This window comes from Alligator mississippiensis, chromosome 12 (genome assembly GCF_030867095.1).
Source record: "Alligator mississippiensis isolate rAllMis1 chromosome 12, rAllMis1, whole genome shotgun sequence".
Taxonomy (NCBI): domain Eukaryota; kingdom Metazoa; phylum Chordata; order Crocodylia; family Alligatoridae; genus Alligator; species Alligator mississippiensis.
Window position 1 is genome coordinate 51,092,911 of NC_081835.1, and position 11,089 is coordinate 51,103,999.

Genomic DNA, 11,089 nt, shown 5'->3' on the forward strand with positions numbered 1-11,089 from the left:
GGGCCTACATGAGATTTTGAGCCCATCCCCTCAGAGAGAGAGAGAAGAAAATGCACAAGCCTGCTAAGCAACAGGATGAGCTCCCCTGCTTTACCACTCCCTTCAACAAGGTGGTCTATGTTGCAAGATCGATGTTTTCCTGCTGATCTGCTGGGGGCACCAGGAGACAGAGTTATGAACATATATCAGAGCCAGGAAGAGGATGCTGTACATGCCCTTGTTTGTTAGTGGATTAAAGTGGATTTGAAAGTGGATTTGTCGTTGGATCTTGGGAAGACAAACATCGCTAAAACAATGCACCCAGCATTCAGTTATACAGACATCTTTTAAGTTGGAAGTCCCCCAGTATGTATGCTCTAAGGGCACATGTGCCTTCCGTGTTACCTTCTCTGCTCCAGAAAGCTTGCTCCCAAGGCTGCACCTTGAACGCTAAACTGATGGGAGGAGGAAGTGCTAACAGCTCGAAAGGATATACAACTGTGGAACGTGAGTCATACAGTACAACGGGGTAAGCTCATACTTGTTTTTCTTTCTTAGGCCACTTACTGCTCATACCTCATCTTGATTTACTACTTGTGGGTGTCAGAAAGCCCAGCTCTCATCCCAGTTCACAAATGGTTTCTAGAGCCTTTCAGCCCCCACTTCCTCCTCTCACACCAAACCTCCAACCTATGTAACATGCATAGAAACCTCCAGTTACTACTTCAGAAGAAAAACGCTGTTGTGATGTGAACTGAAAAAGCATAATGGCTAGGCATTCTCCAAGAGGACAGTCCCTAAATGAGAGAGAGCCATGGCATGCAACTGGGAACCAAGGTCTACTTATTGTCAACACATATAGACACCACGGGCATTTATGCACATGATCTGGGAGTGCGTGGGGGGGGCTTTAATCAGAGTGGCTCCGAGAACTGCTCTAATTAAAGCTCCTGAAGTGTCACATGTATCAGTGTCCCTGCACTGAAAAATGGTGGCGGGGCACTTTAACTAACATTGAACAAACTTTAATTAAAGCACCCCCACTGCCATTTTCAGTGCAGGGATGCTAATATACGTGACGCTGGTGTCTGCTGGAGCACAGTAATTACCACACTCCAGCAGACTTGATTAATCAAGTCTGCTTCAATGTATTGTAACTACAGTGCATCAGAGCAGCCTCCCTGCATGTGTATAGGAGCCCCATGGTCTGAAGTCAGTGAAGTCCACACCACTGAGGTCTACCTCTCCTAGGACACGTATACATGAAGTAAGGGTCTATGGCTTCCCAAAAAGAGAACATTGTACAGCAGCCCTCTGCCTTGGCACTCACTCTGCCAGAAGCTGAATTTGTTAGCCTCCCAGGCTGGCTTCATCCTTTTCAGTGGAGACTTCCAGAAGAAGCAGGTAGCTAGGGGAGGGGGTAAGATGGGTACACTGATGGGCTGGACCTTTGAAATGGGTGGATTCGATTGCTAGAAGGAATTTTATTACGGTCCATTAGGCTCTTAGAAGAGCAAACCACCCCCAGCTATGAAGACTAGCTGCTTGCCTACACTTCACACCTTCTGCTAACAGAAGTCATGCAACAGATAGCAGCTGCTAAAGGAAAAGCCACCAGAACAGGTCCCTACCTAGGCAGCTGCAGCCATCAAGGCAGCTGGGCCAAAAAGTCTTGCAGAGCACCAGCCTTTAAAGTGCAGAAACTGTGGGCACATCTACACACACTTCCTGGGGGCTTCTCTGTGGCAACAGAAGCTTTTGTGTCACTCAGGGAGCTGGCACTGTTTTCAGGCTCAGTGAAGGAGTGCTGCTGCCACACTGCAGCTGGGAGCGTGCATGCACTAGCAGGTCTGACAGCAGAACCCGAGTTGTGCCGCTGAAACTGTTTAATGGAGACACAGCCTGGGATCCTGAGGGAACTCTGTGTACTTGAGTATACACTGGATTCCCAGCTCTTATGGAAATCTGGACCCAACTGTTGGGGGGCAAATTGGAAATCTGGCCTTGATCTCCTCTGAAAAATCTGAGCCCAAGTGCCCTTGCACTTTTAATTGTTTCTCCTCGCTGTTATCTTCATCAGTGTGAGGCCATCAGCACTGAGGGCAGCTGCTGAAAACTGAAAGCCATAATGCTCTGCAGAGCTCCAAAGAAAAAGTGCTGAAATCTTGCCATTTGCAATAGGCTAAGACTGGGGGTTTGCCTCACGGACAATAAATCCTTGCAAAGCACCCAGTGTTACTGACGCCCAGTGGGGACCTCCTCCACCCCAGAGCCACATGTTTCCTTCTACATTTCTCTGATGTGCATCCAAAGTCATAACTGGAACTAAGAGGCCTGGGACTCATAATCCCACATACAGCTCTTGCATAATCACAGGCTGATTCTGCCCAGGTTCTGCAGGTGTTACAGTAACAATCATTCTGTAGGTTTCTGGAAGTGCAGGCTAGCAGCAATCTCTACAATTCTGGCCTGATGACCTAAGCCATTCGACACCCTGCCTACGTTGTAGTCCTCAGTTCCACAGCTAGCTCTTTCCCTGTAACCAGAGCCCACACACCTTTGATCTTGTCCTCAGCAAGGACATGAGGGACCTACAGAGTCAATCTGCACTTCTACTCGTCACCTCCAAGCTCCATCACAGAGCACTGGTATCCCCACTGGAGTGGGGAACCAAGGGAAGAAGGGAGGTGACAGGGTGGCTAAGTCAGGACTGGAGCCAGGGAGCATCCTCAGGTCAAGTGCTGGGCTCTAACCCCAAATACTGGGCTGGAGCCATTTATGCACCATGGGGAGAAATCAACCATAGCCTGATACAAGCTTCTCCAATAACACTCAGTCAACTCCTCTGGGACCTGCCCAGCTGAGCCATCCTGGCACCACCTGGTTGCTATCTTATCCTTCCTCCCCATTGGGCAGGTGAAAGGGGCAACAGGACCACCATGGAATAGGCAGGCAGGAAGCAGCTTGGGGTGCACAAAGGGACAGATAGATGAGGTTTCCCTTTGCGGAAAGGTCCAGCCCAGAACCTTCCTGCAAGCGACCACCTGAAACCTCTTCATCACGGAAACAGCATGAGTCTAGAGGCTATGTGCAGAAATGGTTCCCAGCAGCAGGGTGTTTGCACGGCACTGGTGAGCAGCTAAGGAAACCCCAGAAGCATTGGGACCCGCTGTGGTTTTGTGCTTCTAAGCCTGCATCTAAGGTACCACGCACTGCGGTTAACCATGTAGATGCTAATACAGATACCTTGTCTTGTCATTGTCCCCCCCCATCCCCGGATACAAGTAAAGAGCTGAAAATCCTGAAGAAGCTTGCAGCAGCTAAGACAAAGTCTCCAGGCAAAAAGAAAGCCCTTCTCAAAGCTGGACAGGCAGTGCCTCTGTGAATGGTGGACACCATCTGCTTGATCACAGCCTCACACAGCACATCCTGCAGGGCAGGGCAGGGCAGGGCAGGCAGCTTGGTGGCAAGCAGATGCATGGGGAATCCAATGCTCCATAGGGACTTCAGCAGGCCAGACCAAGTTCCCTCCTCTCTTAGTGCTTTCCTGGCCCCCATCCAGAGCACGGTGATGCTTGATGCTGGCATGCAGTGCCTGATCCTAGCAAAGTGCCTTTGCAGGCTTCCTGCCTCAGGCAGCTCCTTCCTCCCTCTCCCCTCCACTTCACCTGCAAATGCAACCTGACCAGCAGTGGGGCTTCCACCAGCCCATTCCATTGCCCTGAACACTGGGCCCAATCCTGTCTCTAAATATGGTTGCCAACTCTATTCCAGATGATTTTTTCCAACATGACAATGTCATTAATTGTACTGTACAACCCATTCACAATCTCTCAGATCGTTTTCAATATTCACCGGGAGATTGATGCCGATTCTGGTAGACTCCCGGCCAACCCAGGAGGGTTGGCAACCCTATCTCTAAAAGAAGCAAGAGCAAGTTTCACTTCACCTCTTTCTGCAGCTGTAGCTGTCAGAGCAATTGCCCCATACTAATCCTCTCTCTGGAGTTTTCAATTCTCCTCCTTTTGAGGCATAACACCCAGTACAGTCCTATCACAGGGAGGTTCCTATCCATCTCAACAGCTTGGCTCATAGGCAGCTTCACCTCCATCATGCAGGCACAACCTCCTTCTCCACCCTGGAGATCCCAGCGTGACTTGAAGAGCCCTTGCTGGAGCAGTCAGGGAAGAACAAACCTGGATGGGCTTTTTTCTTTTAATAATGCCAGTTAGAGACAATATGCAGAACTGTGGTGATGGGGCAGAAGGTGACATGAGACAAATAACTGGTTCCTGGGGGTCATCAGCATCTTCTGCTCCCACCAACCTGCCGGGAATCCAGAGAGCTCCATCACTCACTGGAACAGTGCCCTGGGTAGCAAAATAAACATGGTTTGGGGTATTTTTAGGGCTACCATTTGAGGTGGCTGAATTCCAAACAGCTCCAGCCTGGAAAAGGAGGAAACAGAACTGGACATTTACGTAATTCCCGAGTGACTTGCATTTTAATTTGATGCTGCTGAGAACTCTGAGGACTTGCTGATCGACTCAATGGGAATGAAACTAGGCAACGGCCATGCAGAAAGAGAAGTGGGACAGGTGGTACCCCAGAGTCATGCTGCTCTCACTGTGCAGTTTCAAGTCACAAGCAGTTGACAAAGGTTTCAAAAGTAGTTTTGTGGTAGCGGGCTCCAGAGGAGGCCAATTTGAAGCTCACTGCACTGTAGGTCTAGCAGGCTACTGCTCAGGCCTGGTGCCCACAAACACATCACATCACTGTGAACAGGAACACAGAACAATTCTGTCCTGAAGCCTAGACCAGCCTGGCTCAGGTATATTTTTTCCCCCCAGAACTTGCTGAGCCCATCCTGTCAAGGGCTGAGAGTCTAGTTCTATAATACAGCTCTCAGTCAAAATAATCCCTCTCTGAAGCAGGCAGGAAAGCCATGCCCAAAGCCAATCAGGCCTGATCCTGCATTCCCAGCTGATCCAGTGGGAGTTTTGCCCAAATATGGAAGGGAGATTCAGATCCATTAGCACAAACAGAGGCCAAGACAGAAGGCTCAGGCTCTGCAAGACTCCAGGCTGCTCTCACTCATGCAGGTGAAATTCCCATTACAGTGGACAGCATCTGCCCCTCAGGAAAAGGAGGCTGCAGCTAGGTCTTCATTAGCTCAGAGCAAAGCCCTGTGGGCTCCTGTGGGCAGGGACTGCAGCTGGTAAAGCAGAACACACACATTGCAGCGTAAGCAGCACTAACGCAGGAGTTGCTACCCAGTTTAATTAGCTGGATAATTGCTACACTGTAGTCTTCTGTATTTATTGCCCTTCCTCCTCCCAGCACCCAGGCAAGAAGGATTGAAAAACAAGCTGCCTAGAAGCAAAGAGCTCCCTGTGCCTGCAACTTATGTCAGCTGTGGGGTCTGAGATGTTCTCCTGAGCTGGTGCTGCCCCTGGCAGTGTGGGTCAGCAGGAACACTGTCCCAGACCTGGCCATTTTGACGTCCCAGAATGGCTGTTTTCTAATGGGTCACAAATGGCTTCTATGTAAAGCTTGCTACTTCTTCCTCCATTAAACTGCAATAGGGCTGCATTGCTCTGGCTTAAAAGTATAGAAGCTAAGCATAGCCATGATGCTAAATTCAGTAGGCAGAGTGATTTGTGGGCATTGCATGGGGAGGGGAGACCAACTTCAGAATTTGTCCCAGGCATGAAAGCAGCACTGCCCTGAAGAGGCACAGTACTGAGGCCACTCTGTGGGACTCCACTTAGCTGCAGCTCCACAGAAGTGGAGGACGAGGCAGGGGAAGGAGATGGGCTGCACCACATTCTTCCTTGGATCCTGAGCTCGGGTGAAAGCAGTGCTGGCTAGCACACACTAAGGCTGTCATAGCTCAGGCTCTCACTCCAACCCCAGAAGCATGAAGGCATGGTGGCTCTTGTCAAGGTCCCATTCTACACCTTTCCTGGCAGCAGTGCAAGATCAGCCAGGCTCATTTCTCCCTTCACCCTGATCCCAATTCAGGTCCTTCCAGTTTGCCTGGGGATAAAGTAAAAACTGGGACACTTGAGACCCATGGCTTTTGTTCAAATTCCAGATCAGGGTCATATTACAAAGCTGCTCAGGGTCCACAACAGACTCAGCATAGGTTTTGGGCTGCAATAAGCCGCATTCTGGGACTTTCTTCATTCCTTTTCCCTCTCTCTAATCCCTGTGTGTCTGACCAGTCTCCACCTACCTGTCCGCATCATCACAAAGCATTTGCTACAGAAAAGTTCCAAACAGAGGCAGAGAACTTCACAGCCCAACAACCCCTGTGGTACTGGTGCTCTCCAACCTCCTGCTGGCCTATGCAGGAAAGACCTCACTGCCCAAACACAGGGTCAGGCTCCAGATGGGAAGCAGCAGGGAGGTGAGGAGAAGAGTCAGGCATGGCTGCCACAGGTAAAGCAGCCAAGCACTCGCTATGGTTGCTCTGTAGCATGCTCACCTGCTAACAAACTCATGTTAAGGAACTTGCCTGGCCCTTGGGAGGCCCGTGTTCAGTTTCCTGCTTTGTCACTGACTCTCCACTTGGCCTTGGCCAAGTCATTTGGCCTCTCCATCCCTCAGTTCCCCATCCATGTGGTGGAGATAACGTCCCGTCCCTGTTTCTCAGAGTGGGGTGGAAGGATAGCTTTACACATTGTAAGGAGCACAGATCCTCTGGTAACAAGAGCCACAGAAGTGCTGTAAATACATGGATAAAGAAAGGTCCTGGAGTTAGGATAAAAGCACCATTTACTGCAAGAATGAAGCTCAGGAGGGTAACAGCAGTGCCAGTTTCACAGTGCTCAAGCCTGACCAGGCAGGCCAGCTCTGGGGGCCTGGGGAGGGTGGGTATGCTCACTCAGTCCTGCTGAACTGCTGATACAGGCACAAATGAACACCAGCTACAACATAGCGCTAGCAGCAAGGTCCTTGACCTAGTGGGCCAGAAACATCAGCTTAATTCACCAGGAGCCTTTGACTCTGTTGTCTGACCCTTACAGCCCACTCACCCACCACACCTATATTTCCACCAATGACACTGGCCCATCTGCATGAGCAAGCTGTGGACCTATTTAGGGAACAATAAAAAAATATAGCATAAAGGGAGCTTGGTCAACTCTCCATAACAGGACTAAAGCCTGGGTCTGTCTCTGGCTTTAACCTAATTGCAGTGAGCAAGTTGGGTACATCTATAACACAACTTGCAGCCCTTTTGTAGCTGAGACCTCCTGACTTTGCTGTAACTAAAAAGTTAATACTTTAAAAAGACCCAAGTGACTTAGGGCTGGACATTTTTACGGTATTAGGTGCCTAAATACATTTCAAAATCTGACCCTTGGGTCTTAGTGAAAGACTTAGGAGCTTTTGTGGCCTGGCTCACTTTAAAAAATGGGTCTTAGGAGCCTAACTTACTGAGGCACTTCAATAAAACTCCCCCTTATCCTAGATGGAGATGAAATCTTTACCCCATCACTGAGTTCCAGCCTTCAAGAGCAAAAGCCAAGTATCTACCTGTGCTTTCTCTTTTGAGCAGGGCAATCTGTCTTGCTATGCTCAACGTTGTGGGGGATATATGCACATCACAAAGCAATGCTGAACCATGGAGACCATATTCTGCGCTTCTCATCATCAGTGGATCCTGCATGAACTTGTTCCACCCAAGAAGAGTCCCAAACCAGAGGTTTTAGTTTGGTTTACTAAAGTTCTGCTTCAGTCATCCCATGGCTAGAATAGCAAAGCCTTTCCAGAAATAAACCCATACAGATACGGAGCTGAAGCTGCCTGAGGACCCAATCCTGGATTCTTTTTGACAATCCAAAATTCCTTGTCATCTTAGTAGCAGGTCCTAAAAACAAATGCATGTTCCCTTGCAGTTCCTAGATTACATCAGACAAGCAGAAGACATGAACAAAGAGGGAAAAGCAAGGAAAGTTCTCCAAAGCTATGGATAATAATAAATATAAAATAGAATGATTTATTCTTATTGATGTGGTTAGTTGCATTTTTAAAAAGCCCTATCCAACCACAGGGAAAAAAAACCCAGCAGTTAATTCAAAGCTAAATGCAGTACAGCAAATAGTGCTGGTTCTCAGATAGACTAAATCAATGTCTCTTCAATGACTTTAAGGGTAACCAGGATCTAAGCCAGCTGACACCCTGCAGCCTAATATGCTCTTGCATGGATCTAATGGGAGGTGGTCCTGGTACACTCCAGCAAGATGTCGTGGTGAGGTAACAGTTCATTCAAAGTTATAGGCAACTAATCTCTCGAAAATCACAACTGGCAAAACATGACGTTGCCTTTCAACACCTGCCCTAACAGGCTGATCTCAGTCATGTCTCAGGAGTCTGCAGAAGTCTGGGAAAACAGGTTGGGAGGGGCAGAAAACTTTCTGTGGAAACTGGTTTCTGATGGGAAAAAAAAAATTGTTTGGGCTTAAGTGCTTCCCTATACTGGCACTTAAGCACATAAATACTGCAATGATGTGTACAGGGGCAGATCCAGGGGGGTTGCACTGGTGTCCTGGTACCCCACTTTGATTCCTGCTTCATCTAAAATTTAAAGCCAACTGTCTGGCAGTGGCAGCAGCATCTCTAGTCAGGCAGCGCTGAGGGAGTAAACTGACCTCATCGTTCATTATAACTTGCTTGATTCTTTCTAAACTCTTCATTCCACTGGTGTTAAGGACCCTCTCTCCTTTCACATGGTCTTTAACAGTACCACTACTGCAGCTCTTCTTCCTTTCTGCTGCTAGCAACGCACCTCCCATACCACCACCTATTTTTTTAAACTCTACCTAAAAAACACAAACTCTGCAGTAGAAACATCAACTCGGGTGAACATTAGCTCAAGGGTGGCAATCGCTTTCCAGGAAGCCTTGGAGGCGCCATCCAGATGCTCCAGAAGGCTTGATTTGGTGTTAGGAATCTGGGAAGGAGACATGGAAGTGGGATGACTCCATGACTCAATGAAACACCAGCTTTGGACGATGCTCCCCTGGCTTGTTGGGCTCAGATCTTCCGGCCCCAGGCGCCTGCTCTCTGTGGTGAAAAGCAGGGCTTTCCACAGAAAACTCCCCCCTGCGCCCCCTCCGCAGAATCACAGGAAATGAACATGGGAAGGGACCTCAGGAGGTCAAATCCAGTCTGCTCCATGCAGGACATCCCCACCTATCTCATCCCAGCCAAGGCTTGGTCTTAACCCCCTCCAAGGATGGAGATACCACCAGCTCTCTGGGCAGCCTGGTCCAGTGCTTCCCTGCCCTCCTAGGGAGCAAGTTGCTCCTAATATCCACCCTCAACTGCTCTCACCTGGAAGCAGTGGCTGGAGGGCTGAGCTGGGCTTGGGTCAGGCTTTGCACTCCCAGGGGTGCGTGCTGGGAGCCCCCCCAGCCCCCGCGCAGGCCAGTGCCCAGAGGCCCGGCCCCCTCACCTTGAAGCCCGGCGGCTGGCGCAGGTCGGTGGTGGGCAGGCACAGCAGCAGGATGCCCACGACGCCGGCCAGGCAGAGCAGCAGCAACGCCGCCAGCACCCTCCGCGGAACCATGCTGCCCGCGCGCTGCCGCATCGGGGCTCTGCCGCGGCTGCTCGGCCGGCGCGTCCCGGCTCTGGCGCCGGCTCCCGCCCAGGAGGCGGTGCAGGTGAGCGGGTGGGCGGGACCGCGGGACGTGGCCCCGCCCCTGCGACCGCCCCCGGGACCCGCTCACGGGGAGCATCCATCGTGCCCCATAGTGCCAACCTGCAACCATGTGCCATCATCAATAAGAGAACACGGGTCTTTGGGTAAAGCCCTGGTCTCTTATTCACCCAACTCAAATCCCCGGGAAAATTCTTCTGTGTGGCTGCAACCCACTCCCCCAAACCGTGCAATCCTTTTCGACACAGCTCATTGCAAAACCCACTGCGCAAAAGCCTAGTGTGCAAAACCCAAGTCACTCTCAGAGAGTCTTAGCAAGCTTTGGGGTTTGCTGTCAGCACTTCCGTGTGGCCGCTCGCCCCAAAATAAAGAACTGCTTCAGCCGTGATGAGATGACCCAGCGCCCACTCACTCTTTGGCACGTTAAAGTGAGTTGCCATCCCTCCTACCTTAGCCTCTCGCTCAGGCACTTTGTATTTCCCTTATGGCTTTGCTATTTTTTCCTATGATCCTTGGCATTTTCTGATATAGTTAATAAGAAGGAGATAGATGTGCATGCTTATTTGCATCATTGTTCAGTGCACGATAGTTTTTCAGCAAGTATAATTTTGAGTTTCCAATACAATCATTGCATTTTAAGATCTGGCAATGCTGCTGGGTGCTCGCAGCTCAGGCTGGCTGAGGAGACCAGCTGCAGGGCCACGGGGCTTGGGAGCCTAGGGTCACTTATTCCTTTCTGCCCCTTGCCCTGAGGTGAGACCCTGCCGGCGATGCAACAGCACTGATTTGGGCCCGTGCTTCCATCCTGGACTTGGGTAGCTTAGTGTCATAAGCAGGCAAGAGAGGGTCTAGGAGAGGGGCAGCCCAGCCACCTGGCTCTGCTGGGAGGCTCCTGGGCTTGGCCCATGGCTAGCAGCCCTTTGCAATCCTCAGAGGTGCTGGTAAGCAGAGCTCTGCCCAGGGCGGGCACCCCCATACACACACCCTCTTCATGCGCCAGGCAATGGCAAGAGCAGGAACCTGGCACTGCCTCTGAGGCAGTAACAAGGAGGCAGGAGAGTAGGACGTTGCCCCTGGGAAGGGCAGGAAGCAGGAATGGGGGACAGAGGCATAAGGGTAACTTGAGCTTAGTGCCCCTAGAGCAAGGGTTAGGCCCCCTAGTATTAGAGGGGGCTGTTGGGTATGTGGCAGCTGAGGTCGAGGGACAACATGGAACAGGGACAGGAGTGAAGGTCAAGTGAGTGTGCTGAGGGGGGGCACCAAGCAGAGCACACCAGACAGTACCCCCCAGCTTTCAAATGCGCCTGAGGAGCCAGTGGACACTGCCCAGTGAAACTCTGCCTGGAGACGTGAACAGACCAGGGATACAAAAACAGCCCCTTTATCCCCAGGGTTCCTTCCAGCCAGATCCTCCTTCTTGGTCAGACAGATCGTGACCTTAGC

At 50.6% G+C, this 11,089-nt stretch overlaps 1 protein-coding gene across 1 annotated transcript in view; it reads right to left on the minus strand.

Annotated features, from left to right (window-relative positions):
* The window catches only part of ENTPD2 (ectonucleoside triphosphate diphosphohydrolase 2), a 30,927-nt gene extending 21,302 nt beyond the window's left edge, over positions 1 to 9,625 (minus strand). Inside the window, exon 1 of the mRNA XM_006264847.4 lies at positions 9,443 to 9,625. Coding sequence (XP_006264909.3) covers positions 9,443 to 9,577 — 135 coding nt within the window. The 5' untranslated portion in view covers positions 9,578 to 9,625. The remainder of the gene's footprint in view (positions 1 to 9,442) is intronic.
* Positions 9,626 to 11,089: the final 1,464 nt, after the last annotated feature.